The sequence below is a fragment of the Panthera tigris genome, chromosome B3, assembly GCF_018350195.1.
Source record: "Panthera tigris isolate Pti1 chromosome B3, P.tigris_Pti1_mat1.1, whole genome shotgun sequence".
Classification (NCBI taxonomy): Eukaryota; Metazoa; Chordata; class Mammalia; order Carnivora; family Felidae; genus Panthera; species Panthera tigris.
In genome coordinates, this window is record NC_056665.1 from 115786796 (window position 1) to 115808476 (window position 21681).

The 21681-nt window shown below is 36.3% G+C and overlaps 1 protein-coding gene across 10 annotated transcripts in view; it reads left to right on the plus strand.

Moving 5' to 3' along the window:
- The window catches only part of PCNX1 (pecanex 1), a 168153-nt gene that overhangs the window by 32988 nt on the left and 113484 nt on the right, over positions 1-21681 (plus strand). For 9 of the 10 annotated variants that reach the window (XM_042990025.1, XM_042990024.1, XM_042990017.1 and 6 more), the window contains exons 2-3: positions 6078-6286; positions 16289-16394. In XM_042990025.1, the coding sequence (XP_042845959.1) occupies positions 6078-6286; positions 16289-16394 (315 nt within the window). Of the gene's footprint in view, positions 1-6077; positions 6287-12815; positions 12914-16288; positions 16395-21681 lie in introns of those variants that run through there. The other variant, XM_015543361.2, reaches the window with a different exon arrangement.

The window sequence follows — 21681 nt, forward strand, 5'->3', positions numbered from 1 at the left end:
GCTTCTAATTCTTTTGGATAAGTACTCAGAAGTAGGATTGCTAGATCAAATATGATAATTACAGTTTTAAAAACTTATTTATTTTGAGAGCGAGGGTGTGCATGCAGAGGAGGGGCAGAGAGAGAGGGAGAGAGAATCCCAAGCAGGCTCCATGCTGTCAGCGCAGAGCCCAGTGTGGGACTCGAACCCACATACCCTGAGACCATGACCTGAGCCAAAATCAAGAGTAGGCCACTTAACTGACTGTGCCCTCCAGCTGCCCCCATTGTAGTTTTTGGCATTTTTATCCATCCAGTTTTTAAGAGAGGTGATCTTATTAAAAGTATCTAACACAGTTCTCCATAGGAGGCTTACCACAACTTTTGGGTCTGTATTTGATTTGAATACCTAGAGCTATCTCACAGCCATTCATACTTTGTGCCATTATTCGGGATGTGTAATTGAGAGTTAAAATACTTTTTTACAGATAAGGAGTAAGGTAAAAAACTGCCTCGATTGGAACTTGATGTATTACTAAGTCATCCATTATTGAGATGAATATAGATCATGTCTGTGTAAAAGATGAAAGCTAATATATTCTTTTTCTAATATGAAAACTTTTTTTCACTATTAAAATTTTAGCTCTTCTAATTATAAAAGAAATATCATTACCAAAAAAATCAGGAAGATATAGCAAAGCACAAGTTTATATTTGGAATATAATACATACTGTATTTATATAATTAATGTTGCTGCATTTGGCTGTAGTTTTCATTGTCCTGCTCCACACTGGTAACTAGTCTACAGCTTTCCATTTTCCTCTTGGTTTTCAGTTGAGGTTTTGCTCCATTTTGGGGATAAAAGTCTTCTAGGATTGCATGTACAAGAGTTCGTATCAGTTTTATACTTAGGAATTGCTAGATCTTCAGTGATTTATTTTTCAATTTGTATTTCTACCAGTAGTTCACTAGAGGTCTGGTTCTCCATACTTAATTTTTGGATGTTAAATGACATACTGTGGTTTCTTTTTTTCTTTTTTTCTTGAGCTAGCTGTAGGCCCAACATGTGGCTTGAACTCACAACCCTGAGATCAAGATTCCCATGCTCCACTGACTGAGCAACTGGTGTCCCTAAACTGTGGCTTAAAAATTTTTTTTAATGTTAGTTTATTTTTGAGAGAGAGAGGAAGTGAGATAGAATGTGAGTGGGGGAGGGGCAGAGAGAGAGAAGGAGACACAGAATCTGAAGCAGGCTCCAGGCTCTGGGCTGTCAGCATGGAGCCCCATGTGGGGGTTGAACTCATGAACCACAAGATCATGACCTGAGCTGAAGTCGGCCACTTAACTGACTGAGCCACCCAGGTGCCCCCCTAAACTGTGGTTTTAAATTCTATTTTGCTTATTACTGATGGAGTTGAACATGTTTTCATGTGTTGTTTTTATCATATCTTTTTCTGTGTTAGGTCTGTCTGTTGTCCTTTATTTTCATTGGTTTGTTTGCCTCTTTGTTACTGATTTTATACATCTTTATTCTTTATATATTACATATGTACTTATACATAAATATACACATACGCATGCCTACATAATAATACATGTTTTAATATATCTTCTAATTTGTAGCTTGTCTTTTCACTCAGTTTATAGTGTCTCTCAAACAGAAGTTCTTAATTTTAATTTATCAGTCCTTTATAGTGTATACTTTGAGAATCATGCTTAAGAAATATCCTAAGGTCATAAAGATTTTCTTTTATATTCTAAAATTTTTAAAGTTTTGCTCTTTATGTTAAAATCTTTAATCTGTCAGTTTAAGAACTTAAGATGTGATGAATCTCTATGTAAAACACATAGTTCATATGTTTGAATACCCATTAAGGCTGTGAAGCCAAAAGTTTGGTAAACATTGTCTTAAATAATAAGGTAGTTGCAATAGTGGAAAAAGAAAATAAACATAGAAAGTGTTTTTACATTAATGATAGCTATTTTAAGAGATTTGTTAAAATATTTTTTTTCACAGCCTTGGTTGACATCTGTTGTGGGTGATAGTCTGCTATTCTGATAACCTTTTTAGTTATAGACCACTGATTTCCGGCTGAACTGGTCAGAATACTTGAGTGCAACTACAAAAGTAAGCAAATCCCTCAAAACAAGAAGTTAATCATAGCATAGTAGAACTGAAAAACTACCCAGCTTGTCTGTTTTCATATTACAACTTTTCAATACATAAAATGTGTGAGCTGCAGAGACACTGAAGATGTATAGGAAGAGCACCTGAAGTCCGTGATGACTGTGCAGGTCTTGATCGTGAGCTCGCAGGGCTGTGACTTTCTGGTAATTCAGTGAGGGCCTTGTTTATCCATCAGTGTTATGCCACCTGCTACCCCATCTTCATTTTCTGCTGTCCACTGTTTGTGGTATCTTAAGGAAGAAGTAAAACCAGCCTTCCCACGTAAGCAATTTATACTTGGAGATAGACCTTGGAGTGAACATAAAATAGACTTTTATTATCAGAGAGCAGTTAATGGGCTTGGTTGCATCAGCATTAACTTGAAGATAACATCTGTGATAGAATAGTCTAACTTAGGACGAAACATGACCTTTGAAAATATTAAAGTTTTGTTTGTTATGAAACATAATTAACCTTAAGTCAATAAGTACCTGCCAGGAGTGCCTGGCTGGCTCATTCAGTAGAGCATGTGATTCTTGATCTCAGGGTGGTGAGTTCAAGCCCCATGTTGGGTGTGGAGCCAACTTTAAAAACTAAATAAATAAAGGGGCGCCTGTGTGGCTCAGTCGGTTAAGCATCCGACTTTGGTTCAGGTCACGATATAGTGGTTCTTGAGTTCAAGCCCTACGTCGGGCTCTGTGCTGACAGCTTGGAGCCTGGAGTCTGCTTCGGATTCTGTGTCTCCTTCTCTCTCGGTCCCTCCCCCACTTGTGCTATCAAAAACAAATAAATGTAAAAAAAAATTTTTTTTAAACCTAAATAAATAAAAAATAAAATAAAAAGCAAACTTAAAATATTTAAAAAATATATTATGATACATTTATGATCATACTGATACTGTCCGCTGGGCTGGAGTCAGCAGAGAGCCCAGTGAAGTAATCTAAGTTAAGTAGAAGAAAAAGTTTACATAAAGTCACACAACAGCCCAGTGTGTGTCCATGCATTTTTATCCCTCCTGGGAAAAGTGGAACTGATAGAACAGCTGTCCTCTGTCACCTAGAAGCCTCCAGCGTAACCATTGATGGGGCTTAAACATTGAAACCACAGGTGTAAAATAAATGGATAACTTTTGTAGTTGTAGAAAGTACAAGTGTTCATTATCTGATACTGGTTTCTGGTATGAAATGGTCACTTGAATTTTTATTTCACTTTGTCTTTTCACTGTTCAGTGTTTTTTAAAAAGAAATTCTGTCCTTATCCTGTACATTTAGTATGTTTTTTGGCATTCAGTCATGTGCTACTGTTAGCAGTATAATAGTAGGGAGAGTTTATTTCAATCTGTTTTAGCAGTCGTAGTCTTTGACTCTTTGTAGAGGCAGACACAATAGACCATTCAGTATTAAGGTATCTCTTTTCTCTTTTCCCATTTGGAGGGGCCATTAACATTTCCACTGAATTTACTACTCTGAGTAACAATCGTGAACTTGTTCTCTTTCAATCCACTTAATTAATATAATCAATAATTTTTATCTTAATTTGGGCTATGATGAATAATGATGGAATTCTGACTTACTTTGCATTGACACTTTACATTTAAAATGGAATTGGTATTGGTGTATACTTAAACTTGCAGTGACACAGGCATGAGAAGTCTTGGTTAATTTTGTTACTAAGATGAGTAATCTTGGCTAAGTCTTTCAAAGTTAGTAGGTCTCAATTTTCTGTCTGAAAATGAAGGTGTTAAACTAAATGATTAGCAAGAACTATAATTCTTATGTGAACATCTTGTATAGAAACCAGCATTATGCAGAACTTTTGTAAATACTGTAAGTAGTTTATGTGTCTGTATGTGTTTCTGTGTTTGAAATTGTTTTGTCAGTTTAAGTATATGTATCTTCTGCTCAGAAAAAGGTTATTTGGGATATTTTGTTTTTTGTCTTTTTACAAAAATAATTAGATTTATTAAAGTTATAAATTAAAACAGTTTCACACTCAAATTGAACCCATTTTTAACAACTATGTTTGGGAGTTTGGTTTTTTTTTTAATACAGCTTAAGACTCCTTTAACTTAAATTGGGGCATCTGGATGGCTCAGTAGGTTAAACTCTTGATTTCAACTCAGGTCATGATCTCACTCTTGATTTTGGCTCACGTCCAATGTTTCTCACTGTTTGTGAGATCGAATCCTCAGTCACGCTCTGTGCTGTCAGCATGGAGCTTGCTTGGGATTTTCTCTCTCCCTCTTTCTCTTTCTCTCTGCCACTTGTACGGGCTCACTGTCTCTAAATAAACAAACAAACAAACATTAAAAATACATTTTTCAACTTAAAATCATAAGCCTAGGGGTGTCTGGGTGGCTCAGTTGGTTAAGTGTCTGATTCTTGGTTTTGGCTCAGGTCATGATCTCGCAGTTTGTGGGATCAAGCCCTGCACCACCCTCTTGGGATTCTCTCTCTCCTTCTCTCTCTGCCCCTCGCCTGCTCTCTTTCTCTCAAAATAAATAAATAAATAAACAAACAAACAAACACACTTAAAAAAATTATAAGCCTAAATCAGTCATTCAGTGACATTTAAATTGGGATCACAGGTTCAATTTTTTTAGATAGATACGCTAAAATGAAGGGTTTCTTATTCCAAGTTTTAAAAATACCAAACTTATACCTATTATGCCCATTTACAACTCAAAAGTAGTATACTGTGGGCTTGATTTACTTTTATTTTCCTTTCCCAATTACATCCCACACTCTTTCCTTTTCTCTCCCCACCCCAAATAACTTTTTTTTTTTTTTTTAACTTTTATTATGTTTGTATTGTAAACCTACCTGGTTCACCAGGACCTTTTTTAGTTTCACCATCTCAAGCAGTTCGAAGTTATCTTTCTAAGCAAGTTTGGAACCATGTTGTCAGATGACTGAGGTTAAACCTTATAAAATCTAGAGCTACAGACGCCAGAGTGATTTGTGTTTCATTTAAGTGGGCATAAGTAGAACCTCATTATATAGTCTCTGCCAGCAGTGACTCTTCAGGCCATGCCTCCCAAGTGGGGTGGCCTCCGCACCTGTCACCCCTGGAGACAGGTCCACACCAGCGGATCCTCAAGTCTGACAGGTCTGCAGTCTTTGTGCCCAGGAAGCATTGGAGTTTTTTCAGTTAATCTGTTTTTTTGCTTGATTCTGTTCTGTATTCTTTTATTTGTCAGGCTACAGTTTTTAAGTGTATTAAAAGAAAACCTATTTGGATTTTGCACGTCTCCCATGTCTTATCTGTGTTTACAGTCCTAGTTCAAAGGTTTTTCTTCTAACAGTTCTAACTAGAACAGCTTTGTAGAGCCCAAAGAATGTTTATATCCTAAACAAAGTTACAGAGGGCACATAAACAGGGCTTCTATATCTGGACCACATTCCTGTCTTATTCGTGTATTATGTAATGTGATATTTAACTCTCCAATTGTATCATAAGCTTTTTGGCATGGACTTTATACTGCGCTCTCCAGTGGAAATGTAACGCAGGCCACATATGTAATTTAAAATTTTCTAGTAGCCACATTAAAAATAAGTAAAAAGGAACAGATGAAAACAAGTTTAATAATGTACTTTATTTAACCTAGTATAATCTGAACGTTATTTCAACACGTAACCAATGTAAAAATTATTGAGATATTTTACATTCTTTTTTCTCATACTGAATCATCAAAGTCCATTGCTATTTTATTCTTAGTGCCCATCTCAGTTCAGACAAACCATATTTCAAATACTCAGTAGCTGCATGTAGCTGGTGGCTGTGGTTTTGGGCAGTGCCGTCTTACACTTTTGCAACTTAGTTCTAGTAACATAATTGTTGCTTTGTGTGTGTCATTTTAGTTACAGATTTCTCTAATTGAATAAAATATACAATATTTTTAAATGCCTGTCTTTATTTTCTTTCTCTCCAAGGCTCTTCCTTCTTCAATGATTATAGTAGCAGTTTATTGTCCTGTGATAGCTGCTGTTTTCATTGTTCTGAAGATGGTCAACTATCGACTCCACAGAGCACTTGATGCCGGAGAAGTTATAGATAGGAGTGCGAATGAGTTCCCAGATCAGCGAGCCAAAGCTGAGCAAGGCAACTGTTCAACCAGGAGAAAAGACAGTAATGGACCGAGGTGAGGAAAACTCCTGCCACTCCGTTTTTACACTGCATGTGTACAGTGATGTGATGATTGTGTTGTGCCTCTGCTCTGATATGTGGTTTTAAGGCAGTGTTCGATCTTACCACCAGATCTTCCCGTTATATTAGAGGTATAATGACAGGTACAGATTGTCGCATTAGACCCCAGCAAAGCTAATTGGCATATCTGGCGGGTTAAATATGGCCTTATTACTAATAGCATGCTATACCAGTTATAACTGTAAAATATTTTATTCACACCAAAGACCAAAACCAATGAAAAACAGTGTAAGGAAATAATAAAGCATGGCTTGTAAATCTTAGCATTTATATTGAATTTATATATATAAATTAAATGTATACATATCTTAAGCAAATTGTGACATTTTCCTTGACATTTATAATCTGCAATTTTTACTTAATCTATTGTAAATATTTTTCAATGATACATTCTCACCGTGGCAACTTAGCTGTTTCTTCCCTCCATCTTTTCGTAACTGACCTCTTAGGATTCAATTTTGTATAGCTGTCACCTTCTCCTGGGGGTTTTCTTTCTCCATCCCAGTTCAGTATTCCTCCTATGGCTCTCAGTCACATTCTTTTCAATACCTTGGCCTCATCCCCTTTCTCGTGTTGACTGAAGGATTTACTTTATCCACAGTCAAAAGTTTATTGTGACTTCATAGAAATGATAGGTACCACTAATCTAGGTCTTCAAAAAACAGTTAGTGTATGAACACTTGACATATGTAATAGTCCTCAAAACAATTCTCTGAAGTAGGTGCTCTTATTACTCCTGATTTTTAGATGTGGAAACTAGGGTGTGAAAGATTAAATATTCCAGGGAATCAGATCTGAAGTCCATGTTTTAACCAATCTGTCATGTTTCCACTCAGTATAATATGAAAAGTGAGTACTCATTTTTTAAGAAAGGTGATGCTTCTCTTTTCCAGTGCATCGAAAGCCTTTGTTTATTCCTTTAAAAAAATTTTTTTTTTAAATGTTTATTTTTGAGAGACTGAGAGAGACAGAGCGCAAGCGGGGAGGGGCAGAGGAAGAGAGGGAGACACAGAATCTGAAGCAGGCTCCACGCTCCGAGCTGTCAGCACAGAGCCTGACATGGGCACGAACCCACGAACCATGAGATCATGATCTGAGCTGAAGTCAGATGCTTAACCGACTGAGCCACCCAGGTGCCCCTGTTTATCCCTTTTCAGTTACATTTTCTACCCCAACATGATTATCCTGTGTGTTCATTGAGCAGATATTTTACTTCTGTAATAATTTTGTTCATAGCACCAATCACTATCTGAAATTGCCTTACTTAATCATTTGTTTGCATTTGTAAGCTTCTTGAAGGTAGGGGCCTTGTTTTTCTTATGAACTTCAGGTTCTAAATCAGAGCCTGTCACTGTACTTAGAAAATATTTGAAGTAGTGAAAACATTTCTTTTGCAATATTTTTTAAAAAAATTTTTAAATGTTTATTTTTGAATGAGAGAGACACAGGGTGAGCGGGGGAGGAGCAGAGAGAGGGAGACACAGAATCTGAAGCAGGCTCTAGGGTCTGAGCTGTCAGCACAGAGCCTGACATGGGTTCAAACTCACGAGCAGTGAGATCATGACCTGAGCTAAAGTCGGACGCTCAACCGACTGACCCACCCAGACGCCCCTCCATTTTTAAGTTTTTCATTGTATATTGTCAAATTCCAAAGATTTTACTTTATACTTACTGTGACCAGCACTTTGAGGACTGCTTTCTCTGCATTTTTGACAACATTGAGTATTTAGTATTTATACAAAACTGTGGTAGATATCTCATTGTTTAAGTTTTTTGCTTACTAGTTAAATGGAGGTATTTTTCCTATGTTATTATTGCCACTTATATTGTGTGACTGGTATACTTTTTTATTAGTGGTTAGTTTCTTACTATTGATATGGAGAAAATATTTATGAAGGACATTCTTTACATTTTGTGTGAGATACTTTTTTCAGTTTATAGCATTTTTTTAATTTATATGTCACAATTTATTTTTGTGTGGTCTCTTCTGTGAATGTTTATTAGTTCTGCCTTTGATATCAAGTTGTGGAACATTTTTTCTTCCTCCATATAACATAAGTGTGTACCTGTGTCTACTTTCAGCATTTTTTTTTTTTTTTTTTAGTTTTTTTAATGTTAATGTTTTATTTATTTATTTTAAGACAGAGAGAGAGCATGAGTAGGGATGGGGCAGAGAGAGAGGGAGACACAGAATCTGAAGCAGGCTCCAGGCTTTGAGCTGTCAGCACAAAGCCCGACGTGGGGCTTGAACTCATGAACCGCGAGATCATGATCTGAGCTGAAGTTGGACGTGTAATCGTCTGAGCCACCCAGGTGCCCCTCCTTTCAGCATTTTTATAATTTTATTTTTCATTCTTAAATTGAAGTCAAGCTAAAAAATTCTGGTGTTTTTTTTTGGTTTTGTTTTTTAGGTTAATCCCAACACTGTTGAGTGAATAATGCATTTTCCCCCAGTAATTTTAAATGCTTTCCTTTTCATTAGTATACTTATATATACTTATGTCAGATTCTGGGCTTTGTTTCCTGCCCCATTGCTCTCTTTCTGTTTTGTTTATGCCGTAATGCTTTTATGACTTACTAATATGCTTAATATTTAGTGGCATGAATCCCTTTTCAGTATTTTTATTTTTTTAATTTTAATTTAATTTATTGTTTTGAGTGAGGAGGGCAGAAAGAGAGAGAGAGAGAGAGAGAGAGAGAATGAGAGAATCCCAGAATCCCAAGCAGGCTCTGTGCTCAGTGCAGAGCCCAACATGGGGCTCAGATCCCACAACCAAGAGACCCTGACCTGAGCCAAAATTAAGAGTCGGACACTTAACTGACTGAGCCACCCGGATGCCCCCTTGGTATTTTTCTACTTTAGTGTTATCTTGGTTCTTATGCATATACAGCTGACCCCTGAACAACGAGGGAGTTTAGGCGCTAAACATCCTGCCTCATGTAGTCAAAAATCCATGTATAACTTTTGATGTCCCTCACACCCGCCCTACTCCCCCACCCCCCTGCAAATTTATTACTAATAGCCTACTTTCCCTGGAAGCCTTACTGAGAACAGTCAACTAAAACATATTCTGTATGTTATATGTGCTATGTACTATAGTCTTACGATAAAGTAAGCTAGAGAAAAATTATTAAAGTCATAAGAAAAAATACAATTATAGTACTGTAAAATGTAAAAAATCCACATGTAGGTGGGCCTTCATAGTTCAAACCTGTGAAGTACAGGGTTCAGCGGTACTAGGTTTTCTGTGAGATGTCCCTTGTGTGCTCAGCCTCCAGAAAATTCCATTAGAATTTTGTTAAGTATATTTAATATAGGGAGAAGTCAGCCTTTAAAATATGAAGACTTATCAGGGACATGGTGTATACGTCCAATTTTTCATTTGCCTTTTATGTCTCATAAAACTTGGTATTTTTTCTTTTGGGGTGTATGTATTTTTTAAGTCTATTCTATTAGGAAATGCGTAACCTTGTATTATGGATAAACAAAGCTGCACTTAACCTGCCAGGGCTTGAATCACTGCATGATTGTATGACCTTGGGGACTGACTTAAGCTTTTTATGCCTTGGTTTTCTCATCTGAATGATGAGGTAAATAACAGTACTGTATCATAGGATTATTATGAAGAATGAATGAAAGATCATATATGTAAAACATTTAGAACCATTCCTGATACAGTTAGCTCCTGATACAGTAATTGTTAGCTCCTATTTTTTCTGGATATATGTTTTTAATTCCTTTTGTTAATGAATTATTTTTCCATTTTCTTTTAGTTTAAAAATTTTTTTGTGAAATGTATATATTTCTAAACACTTTATCAGTCATATTGTTCAATATAATTTAGGGAATAATAATTAAGTGACTACTTGATTCCCCACCACACAACTTAAGAAATAGGATATTATACAAATACCATACAGGCCTTCATGCAGTTCTTTCCCATTTCATTCTATTCTTATTCCTTCAAGAGTGACCATTATCTTGAATTTTGTGTTAATAATTCCCTTGAGTTTCTTTATCATTGTGTAGTCTTTGTAGATATTATTAAACATATATTAATTTTATCTAGGGATTAATTTGGGATTAATTGGGATTCCAATTTGGGATATCCTAAAGTGTATAATACTATATATCTTTCTCTGGGAGGGGCTTTTTTGTGCCAAATACTGTGTTTTATAGGCTGATTCATGTGGATGCTTATAGTCATCATTTATTCCTGCTTTTGCATACTCTAGTAAGCAGGAATAGACTACAGTTTATCCATTTTACTTATCCATGTGTTCTGAAAACACATTGTGTGTGTTTCTTGGTACACATGCATGTATCTAGTGAACATAAGCTGGTTTATAGGGTATTGTCATGTTCAGTTTTAGTAGATAATTCCAGCCTGTTAGCCAAAACGTTTGTACCAGTTTACACTCCCACCATTAGTATGTGAAAGTCCTTCTTGTTGCATATCCTCATCAATATTCGATATTAGTAAGTTTTAAAACTTTGCCATTCAAGTAAGTGTGAAAGGTGTCTCACTGGGACTTTCTGATTACTAATGAGGTTGAACATCTTACCATATATATTTGGTCCGGGTAGCTTTTCTGTTCTTTCCATTGTCCATTCGCACCTTGCTTCATTTTTCTTTGGAGTTGTCTTTTTCTTATTGAATACTAGGAGCTTTTGAAATATATTCACGGTACACTACTTTATTGGTTACATACATTACAGACATCTTCTCCCACTTTGTGGCTTGCTGTTTTGCTTTCCTTAAGGAGTCTTAAGATTATCATATATCCTTTCAGATTTATCATTTTTTTGGTAACCAGCACTTTTGTGTCTTAAGAACTTATTTCCTACAGGAAGATCAGAAATATATTCTCTTATATTCTCCTTTAAAAGTTTACATTTCTTTTGTTTTCTCATTTGAACAAATTATTTTAATTGGTAGTGTCAGGTAGGGATTCAAGACTTATTTATGAATAACTGGTTTAATCAGTATTTGTTAAGCAGACTATCTTTTCCTTGGTGATCTGCAGTACTCTGTCATAAGTTAAATTTCCATATATGGTGGGTATGTTTCTGGCCTCTCTTTTCTGTCCTGTTGATCTGGTTCTCTATGCTGTGCCATTACCACACTATCCCAGTTACTGTAGCTTCATAATATAACTTTTGATAATTGGTGGGGCAGACCTCCTACTTTGTTCTTTTTCAGGAGTGACTTTTATTCTTGGCTCTTTGTTTTTGAAATAAAATGTATGGTCTGCTGGGCAAAGTCTACAAGAACTTAAGATTTTTATTCTTTTGCTGAGAATCATCTTTACAATAGCAGATCACCATTTATTTAATCTTCTTTAATATCTTTCAATAAAGATTTATCATTGCTCCATTAAAAGGCTTGCATAGCTTTTGTTAAATTTGCCAAATTATTTTACAGCTTTTCTATTATAAAACTCCTTTATAATTACCTTTTTAAATATAGCAGTTTACTTTTTTTCCCCAATGTTTATATATTTTTGAGACAGAGCATGAGTGGGGTAAGGGCAGAGAGAGAGGGAGACACAGAATCCTGTGCTGTCAGCACAGAGTGCGATACAGGGCTCGAACCCATGAACCGTGAGATCTTGACCTGAGCCAAAGTTAAGATGCTCAACTGACTGAGCCACTCCCTATTTAACTTTTACATTGACTATGATTTCTAACACATTGTTAAAATGAAATAGTATTGGCTTACATCCTTGTCTTTTTCTAACCTTAAATAGTGTTTTTAAAGTTTCACCATTAAATGAGATCTTTGTTGTAGATTTTTGTTCTTGACATGTTTTCCCCACCCTCCCACTTGGGACTTTCACATTCTGTTCTGAAGAGAGGAAATGAACAGGAAAATACTTTATTTCCAGAGCCTGTCACTGTGCTTGGTACAATATAGTTGTCAATTTGTTGCATGACTGAATGAAGATAGTAGGACTACTTGAGCCTTATGGTTTTCATTGGCTCTGGGACAGCAGTTCAAAATGCTTATTAAATCTTTATCTTAGAAAAAGAGTCAAAGTCATTAATGTTTGTATTACACTTCTAATGTTTCGCATTGGATTCCAATACGATTTCAGGACTGGAATACAAATATATTGGAGACCATATTTTCTGTTTCTCATGGCCGTAACGCTTCAAATATTGGAAATTAAGGATCCATTTAAACTGTAGGTAAATTTTAGGCTAAAGTGTTTGAAAATTTATTTTGTTTAAGGATTTTGTTTTTATTATATTTTTATGAACATCATTGTAATTTAGATTAGATTTGTAAATTTAGTACTGAAATGGTACTGTGAAATTTTTGATTAAAGCCTGAGCAATTAATGATACTAATAACCAACAAATTAGTTTGTGAAGTCTCCTTTATAATTCAGATTAGACCCCTTCTGCTTTTCTGCCTCTCCGTGTACCTGGTATTTTTTTTTTTTAACAGATGGGGAAATTAAGGCATAAAGGTAGAGATTCCCTGAATTTGGTGTATTGCTTACTGCAGTAGACCACTTTGCCTCTGTGAGAATTGTAAACTACTATACTTTCCAGGTATGTGCTGAAATTGCCATTGCCGAAAATCTGCAAGTCTTGCTAATAAAGAAAACTCTTACTCAGCCGTTTTGTGTGTTTAGCTATATTTAGGACAGCGACAGCTGGCTAAAAGTTCTACTTCTGAATTTGTAGAGAAGAGAGGTATAGTAATTTTGCTAGAGGATTATTTTGTTACAAAAATTGCTGTCCATTTTTTCATTCATCCTTTTTGCTCCCTTCAATTCCTGCTTCTCTCTCTGTGTTGGCCATTGGGCATTTGCTCTGGATCATTGTTTGTCAACTGGGGGCGATTTTACCCTTAAGGAGACATTTGGCAATATTTGGAGACATTTTTTGTTTATCACAACTGGGGAAATGCTGCTGGCATTTAGTGGGTAGAGGCCAGGGATGCTGCTAACTGTCCTACAGTGCGCAAGATGGTCCCCCACAATCAAGAACCAAGTGGCCCAAAATGTCAGTAGTGCTGAGATTAAGAAATCTTTGTTTAGACAGTGATGTTCATTTTTGGCTTTGAACTGGAAAGAGAACTTCAGTGCTTGTTTTTTGAAAGGCAAGTATTGGTGTCTTCGAGTGGACTTCAAAGCTATACAGACAAGATGTTCAGATCTTGTCTTAATTCTCACTGGCCATGAGAACCTACATTAAGGTGTGTGGGGGGAAAAGAACAGATATAACACATTGTAGAGTACTGTGTAAATATTATTTGTATCCTCCTTTCCCACCTGAACTGCATATACCAGTGACTCAGCTTATGTCGTTTACTCCTCTGACAGGTTTTTACACCTTTTGGTTTTCAGTTTTTCATCTGTAAAATGAGAATAATCGTATTTATATTGTAGATTTTAGGAGGATATTCTGTGAGAAAATGCAAATAAAGCATGTGCCCCTATGACTGGAATGTATTAAGTACTTAGTAAATATTTGCTTTTATTTGTTATTTATAATAACTTCAGATTGTAATCTTTTGTATCTATTGTCAGAAGTGGTATATAAAACTAAGTAATATTGTCCATCAGCTGATGAATGAGTAAACAAAATGTGTCCTGTCCAAACAATGCAGTATTATTAGGCCATAAAAATATGAAGTACTGATAGTTGCTACAACTTGGAGTAACCTTGAACACGTTATGCTAGGTGAAATAAGCCAGTCACAAAGACCACACGTATTATGATTCCATGTATATAAAATGTGCAAAATAGGCAACTCTAGAAAGACAGAAAACAGATTCCTAGCTATGTAAGGCTGGGGGTGGGTGGGAAGGGGGGGTGGGGAGGTAACAGTGAAGGGGTTTGTTAATAAGGTGATACAAATGTTCTAAAATTAATTGTGGTGATAGTGGTATAAGTTGATGAATGTATTAGAAACTACTGATTTGCAGAGTTTAAATGGATGAATTGAATGATAATGTGAATTGTTTACCGGTACAGTTGATGTATATAAACTGGGCAAGATGAGGGCTCTCCAACCTTTCTCTGGGGTTGAATATTTTATTCCTTAATCCTCACCTTATGATTTCCATCTGCTCTCCATCTTCTGATTTCCGTGGGATGTGACTTAGAGAATGGATTCTGGTGGAGACAACAGTGGTTGCTGGTTAGTCCTCCCCACTCATTCAGGGTGGTGATAGCGGTCTGTAAACCACTTACGATGTTGCCCAGTTAGCGGTTTCTCCTTCTGGCCTACATGTCTTGTATGGATTGACACCAAACAGCTAACAAAGCTGAGCACGTTTCACTTTTTCCATGTCTGGACGTTTGCGTGCTGAATTGGCTGTCACCTTTGTACCTGCGTTCCGGTATGTTTTATTTCTATACACGGATAGCAAGTTAGAAAGCTAATTTTCTTTAGTGAACATGATAGAGTTAGGAACCCATTAAGTAACCAGGGACAGGATGGTTATGAGACCATTAATAAAAATTTGCTAGAATTTAAAAAAATTTAATTTGCTAGAATTTAAAAAATTTGCTAGAATTTAAACCCCGGCCTGATTCATACTATTCATACTCAATACCCTGAGTTGGGTCCTGTGCTTATTCTGGAACTAAGTTCTGTGAGCAAAAGAACGGAACGTGCTGATCGACTTTGGCCAGTGGTGCTCCCCCCCCCCTAAACCTGAGAGTACGTGGTTAACATTACCCAAAACCATATGAGAGTTTGGGATGAGGTGGCTCACCAGAAGAATTTTGGGTTGTTTTTTGGTGTTATTGTTAACCAGGTGGATGGCAGGATGGTTTATATCTACTATAAAATACTAGAACTTTCATCCCTGATAATAATAACTTCAAAGTTTATCGAGTGTTTCCTCTGTATGTACCAAGTAGAATGAAGGATTATGGTAACTTAGGCCTGAGTTGTTCTAAAAGTTATGTTCCTAAGGAACCTTATTATAAAACTTTCTAAGCTTTTTGAAATTTGGTGTGATGTTTTTTCCTAATTTGGGGATCCTCTTGTCTTTAAGTACTGTATGTAGACTTCTTCAGTTCTTTGAACTTAGTGCTTTTCTCTCTTGTCTAATACCTGTTTTACAACATCACATCATTTTATTTTTATTTATTTACTTATTAGAAAATTTTTTTTAATGTTTATTTATTTTTGAGAGACTCAGTGACAGAGTGAGAGTAGGGGAGGGACAGAGAGAGAGGGAGACACAGAATTTGAAGCAAGCTCCAGGCTCTGGGCTGATAGCCACGGGGCTTGACCCCACAAACTGTGAGATCATGACTTGAGCCGAAGTCAGATGCTTAACCGACTGAGCCACCCAGGTGCCCCATCGTTTTACTTCTTAAACTTAAGCCTTCTAACTCTATACAAAACTTAAAATCTTAGCTTTCTACTTCTGTAAAATAAGTTAGTATTGCAGTTACATGCTGTTAACTTAAAAACTACAGATAGAGGTAGTTTGACAAGGCTGACTGTTCTTTTGCGTGTTGATCAGTATCTTGCAGCTCAGTGAGACTGTGCTCTTAGAGATTGGTAGTCTAAGATGTGATTACTTTCTGGGTTTGCCATGGCCGGTTTCTCCTTGCTCTTGGGGAGCAAAAGGCAAATCGTGTCTTTGCTAGAGTGGTTTTATGGCACAAGTCATAAAATACGTGCTATATTTAGTGTCTATAATTGTCATTAAGGCTGCTTTCTAATATTGGATTGGGTGAGAGTTTTAAAGATTTTCAAGTAGTGATGTGGTTATAAAATAGTTCAGACTATAAGATTTAGGAATGAAGAATGATCTTTTTTTAAATTGCTATATTCTCTGTTAGAAATTAGTATAGTTTAGTTTTATAGAAAAAGGTATAATAACTTAAAAATAATAAAAAAAACCGTTGGTGGCAGAATGATGACAGTTACTCTCTTTTTCTCAATGTTCCCCACAGCGATCCTGGTGGAGGGATTGAAATGTCTGAGTTCATTCGAGAGGCCACACCCCCAGTTGGTTGCAGTTCAAGAAATTCTTATGCTGGCCTAGATCCAAGTAACCAGGTGGGAACCTGCTGTTTTGTCTTTTTCCCTCCTCCTGAGGGTGGTCTCAAGCAATTCTGTCTGTAATAGTCCATTGGTGTTGGGCTTTATCTTGCTGATTAATACATTTTTGATTGTTTATTAATATCTTTTGTTAGTATTCTTATTTTTAACTGAATTTTCACATTAATCAAGTCCATTTTTGCTGAGCATGCAGCATGCTCAGCAAAACTACTCAGCAACTACCATTGCCTGCAGTAGTTTTGATCACAACAGTTGTGCTGAGTGCCCTTAGGAAAATCAGGTCCTGGCTTTCACAGTCTCATTTACCTTCACTTTTTTTTTTTTTTTTTTTTTGTATCTGAAGGGTATAGATGTCTGGGGTTATTCCTAGCTTAAACATGGCAAAAAAAAAAAAAAAAAAAAATTAAATTTTAAAAAATCTACACTTACCGTGGTGAGCACTGAGTAACGTGTAGAATTGTTGAATCAGTGTGTCATACACCTGAAAGAGATAGAATGTATGTTGATTATACTTAATAAAAAAACTTTCTCAAAATCTTGCTGTTCAAGGTGTTAGTGGTAGAGTGAGATGTAGAATACAGATCTGCTTTTGCCAGTTTTAATGTCTTTCCATTCTGTAACTTTTAACTTAAAATAGTAACTCTGAAAGTATGCTCTCAAAGGGTGACTGATGCCTGCTATACTGTCATTGTGTGTAACCCCGGCCGGGCCTTTGCTGCTGCGTTTCTCTCTTTCATCCTAAACGTCACCCACATTAATCCAAGTCCTACTTATTCCCGCCTGCCCTCTCAGCAGACGAGCCTGCTAGCTAGAGTAACACTGCATAAGCATAAGAGGGGAAACTTAGCCAGAAGCTTTGAAGTCTTGTCGTAGTAGAACTTTAGATAACTATGGGTTGTAGTAGGTTATTATTTTATGTCAGCCTTTTCATTATGGAGAAGAAGAGACCGCGGATTTGTATTAGGGTCTAGATCTCACTTCTTGATTTTCACTTCAGTCTTTGTGCTGTTCTACTACTCTACTTGTGGGTTGAAATCACTCTTCCTCCTTTCTGCTCCACAGACTTAGGTTTTTGTTTTGTTTGTTTTAACTTCCCGGACTAACTCTAACTTTTGTTAGAGCCATCCCCTGTTTCTCAAGATTTTCAGAGACCTTGTGGTATTGCCTCTGTCTCTTGCATGTGGAGCACTTACTGATGTGTTTATTTAGCACTTGGGATTTGGTATGTGATCATATGTGGCAGTCTGTAAGCCTCTACAGAGCAGACTGTCTTCTTTCCTCCCCTGGCTAATAGACCGCCTTGTGCAGAGTTGACTTTCAGTGAATAGGTGCTAATTATCTTTATCTACATAGATAGTAGAACTTTAGAGGTAGAATCAGACCTGGCTGTTCATTTAAGAAAGGAACAAGTAGCAGACCTAATTATCCTGACTGCCCCACAGTATTCTGCTGTTCCACATTGTTTAACCCTACATTATCTCAGAACAGTATTAGGAAAAACACCATATTCTGTGAATCAAAAAAACCTTGAATAGGGTCTTGTGTAGAAGATTTGCCTCTATTTGAATTGTATTTCACCATTTAAACTTCCAAATGGGTGAATTTTTGGTTGCAGTTTTAGTTGTGATTGAATGTAGTGTAGTATTGAATTCTTTCCGTAACAAGCAGATGGGAAATGTCAGAGTTAAACACACACACAGAACATTATGGAAAAGGACTGTGACATTTTAATTAGGTTCATACCTTTCAAGTTTCGGTTTTTACAATACCAGTTTTAAAGAAAAATGTTGCTATCCTTAACCCTCTCTTGGTTAGCCTGGCTTTCTGTGTCTCTTTCCGAAATGAAATGACTTAGCCCTTAAATATGGCAGCATGTTTTCTGTGCTTAACTAAGTCTGGCCTTTGTTCATACTAACACGTGTTGGCAATGTAAGATTACTAGGGAGCGAGCCTGTGTTTTCCCCACAATCTTTTGGAGAGCCAAACTTTTTATCATTTCTTTCAGCAGGACAGTTGAAAGGGTACGGCCGTCTTCAGTAACTCTACCATGGTTTATGCAGGGACTCCCATCCTGAGTGTTATTAAAGCTTGTCTGCAGACAAATGCATGGCTTGCCTGATTTGGTTTTCCTTAAAGCATTAACTCTTGAATAAAAATTGGCAAATATTGGAACTTATTGTGCTACATGGATTTTGGTGTTCTAGTATTATCCTAACAAAAGGAATGGTTGGCATAATTATTGTTACCGCCTTTTTGTATACTGTTAGCCATATTACCAGAAGACATACTATATTTCTTGTACATATTTTATTATGTAGCATTTATTACACCTGATCTTAGTTATTTGTGTGAATGTCCTCAGTACTAGGTAGTGAACTGGAGCGTAGTGGCTCTATCTCAGTTGTTATTATCATTGTTTCCTTCTTGCCACTTCTACCTTTGTCTCCCTTCCATCATCTACCCTCTGTTTCCCTTCCCTTTCTTTTTTCTTGTTTTTTTTTTACTGCTCCCTACCTCCCTCTCCCTCTCTTTCCTTTTGTCACTGGTCTTCCTTCATATATTTTAGTGCCAGATACCTTTCAAGTCGGTTTACTTGAATGGAGTGGGGAGGGGGTCTTACCCTCAGACTTGACAGTTTCGTAGTAGATTTGCCATAAATAACCAAAGTCAGAAACATGACATATGTTACCAAGGAAATATAAATATAAGATACAAAGTAATAATTGTCATAGGAATGGTACAGAAAAGGGGATAATGATTTTAGGGGAGAAAATAATTTGTTTCCAGCTGGAAGAAGGGGCAAAGTCTGCACGGAGGAGGTGGCCTTGCCTGATTGTTCTTTAATTGGAAGAAATTTTTTTCTCAGACACCCATAATCCTTCCTGACCTTTCCTATGGCATTTATAAAAGAGAAGAAACAACCGGACCCTTTTGGTTTGTGCAGACTACTTTTTTTCCCTTCAATTTTTCATTTTCTAAATGTGTTCATTTTTACAAAAATAGCTAGTGAGGGAAAGCAAACAGAAGAAAATAAAAATCATCCATAATGTCAAAATCAAAAACCATTTTTAAAAAAGGTGGGATTATAGTATGCATGCTGTTTGGAACTTGATTTTCTTTATTGACTATATCATGAATATTAATGTCATTAAGTGTTTTTCTACAGTGACATTTTGGGGAATGCATTCTCCTATTTGGATGTACTCCTATTTGGATGTTCATTTTCTCAATCCCCTGTTTCATATGTAAATAGTCCCAATTCTTATATTTTGGGGGGATAAATTTAAATAATGCAGGAAAACAAGAAGAATAAAATATAATCATCCATTCTGTCCATTAAGCCAGCAAGTAATAGAACTCACCTAGTTAAGTGACTTAAATAAGAGTTTATGTTTGTCATCCAGGTATGGAGGGGGCTGTGTGGCATTTGTTCAGCTCAGTAATGTTAGGACTTGGGCTGGCTTTTCCCTCAGGGTTGCAGAATGAGCACAGCAGCTTTAGTTATGACCCTGCTGGAAAGTAAGAATCAGGGGGCACTGTGCGCAGAGTTGTCCTCGATTGTCTCCTCAGACATGCAGAGATCTTTCCCTGAAGCCCTCCCGCAGACTCTTGCTTGTGTTCATTGACCAGGAACCAAGGCGTACCCCTAGACTGGAGACTGGGCCCCCTTCTCAGAGATCAAAAGATGGATACTTGGCATCTGAGCAAAGTGGGAATCTTGTTAAGAAAACAAAAGGGAACACTTCTGTGGTTGTGACCAAATGACTACCATAATCATATTCAAGTTTTGTTTTTTTTAATAGAAAGAGGTGATGTGAACCTTGACTTGGCTTTTTTTTTTTTTTTTTTTTTTTTTTTTTGAGAGAGAGAGAGAGAGCGTGTGCGTGAGTGGGAGAGAGGGACAGGGGGAAGAGAGAATCCTAAGCAGCCTCCTGACATGGGGCTGGGATCATGATCTGAGCCAAAATCAAGAGTTGGATGCTCAAGGTGACTGAACCACCAGGTGCCCCCAAAAGTTTTTTTTTTAAGTTTAAATTTGTAGAAGGGTGTGCATAAAGTGGGGTTTTTGTTTATTACTTGTTTTTCTATCTAGGGAATAATGTGTTTATTACTCTAGTTGAAAATAACATATGAATTCTATAACTTATCTAGCGGGTGTGGTAAGAATGAAACTTTGTTTTTCACATCTTTTTCTAACTGCAGAGCTTTTTATGGCTAATTGAAAACAAAGATAAGGAAAAATCAGGAGACTCAAGCTTAATAAATTGTTTAAAAATGTTGCAAAACTTATTTTTTTTTATTGGCCACATCAAGAATTAGTAGTTCTAACCTGTTTGTATTTGCTTTTTTTTTTACTTACTTTTTCACTGACATATAACTATTATGCAGCATAGTATACACTTCTTAAGTGTACAGGACAGTGGGTTTTTACATACATATACACCATTTAATTGCCATTCTCATGCCCTTTCAAACTCAATATTGACTTACATTTTGAGCAAATTTCTTATTTTACACGCCTAGTCAGTTGATTCATTGAAAGGAAAGATTTGGTAAAATGCAAAGTATTAAATGAATATTCTTAATTTTATTCTAAAATATTAAATTTGCTTGACTATGTTCTTTTAATATCTCTTAAAAACAGGTTATAGAAAGTTGCTAGGACTTGCGGATTTAGTAACTCATGTTGTTATGTTTGGTTTCCCTAATGTGTTTATGGAATTTTTGGTATTTGTTTATATGATTTTTATGGTAGTGTAATGAATGATGACTGAGATTTTAGAGGAGTGTTCTATCATCTGGAATATAAGCATTAAAAACTCAATAGATTTTAGTTTTCTGTTTATAACTAGTGCTAAAAAGTCATTTTTCATGGATTCCTTAGTTTTTTTCTTTTTAAAGATGTTAGTAGCAGTCTACAAAGAAGTACTACTTACTTTTTGTCTAGCACTCAGGAAAGTTCATATTGATACACTAACAAGTTGACAAGATTTATGCTGCTCTTTGTAGCATATGTGAATGCTTTGTCCAGAACCTTCCTTTTATATACCCTGATAAGGGCATTTGTTTCAGGTAGACTCAACACCCAGTTTTGCTTTTGTTTATAATATGAACATGTCATGATGCAATATAAAAAATGGTGGTAATTGTATGACATAGATTGCTTGGTGTTGGAGGCATCCTGGTCTGTGGGCCCATCAATTCTAAGCATGCAGAGGGATTCAATCAGTGCCCTGGCACATCTGTAATATATATATGCAGAATGTGCTACAACAAATAGGTT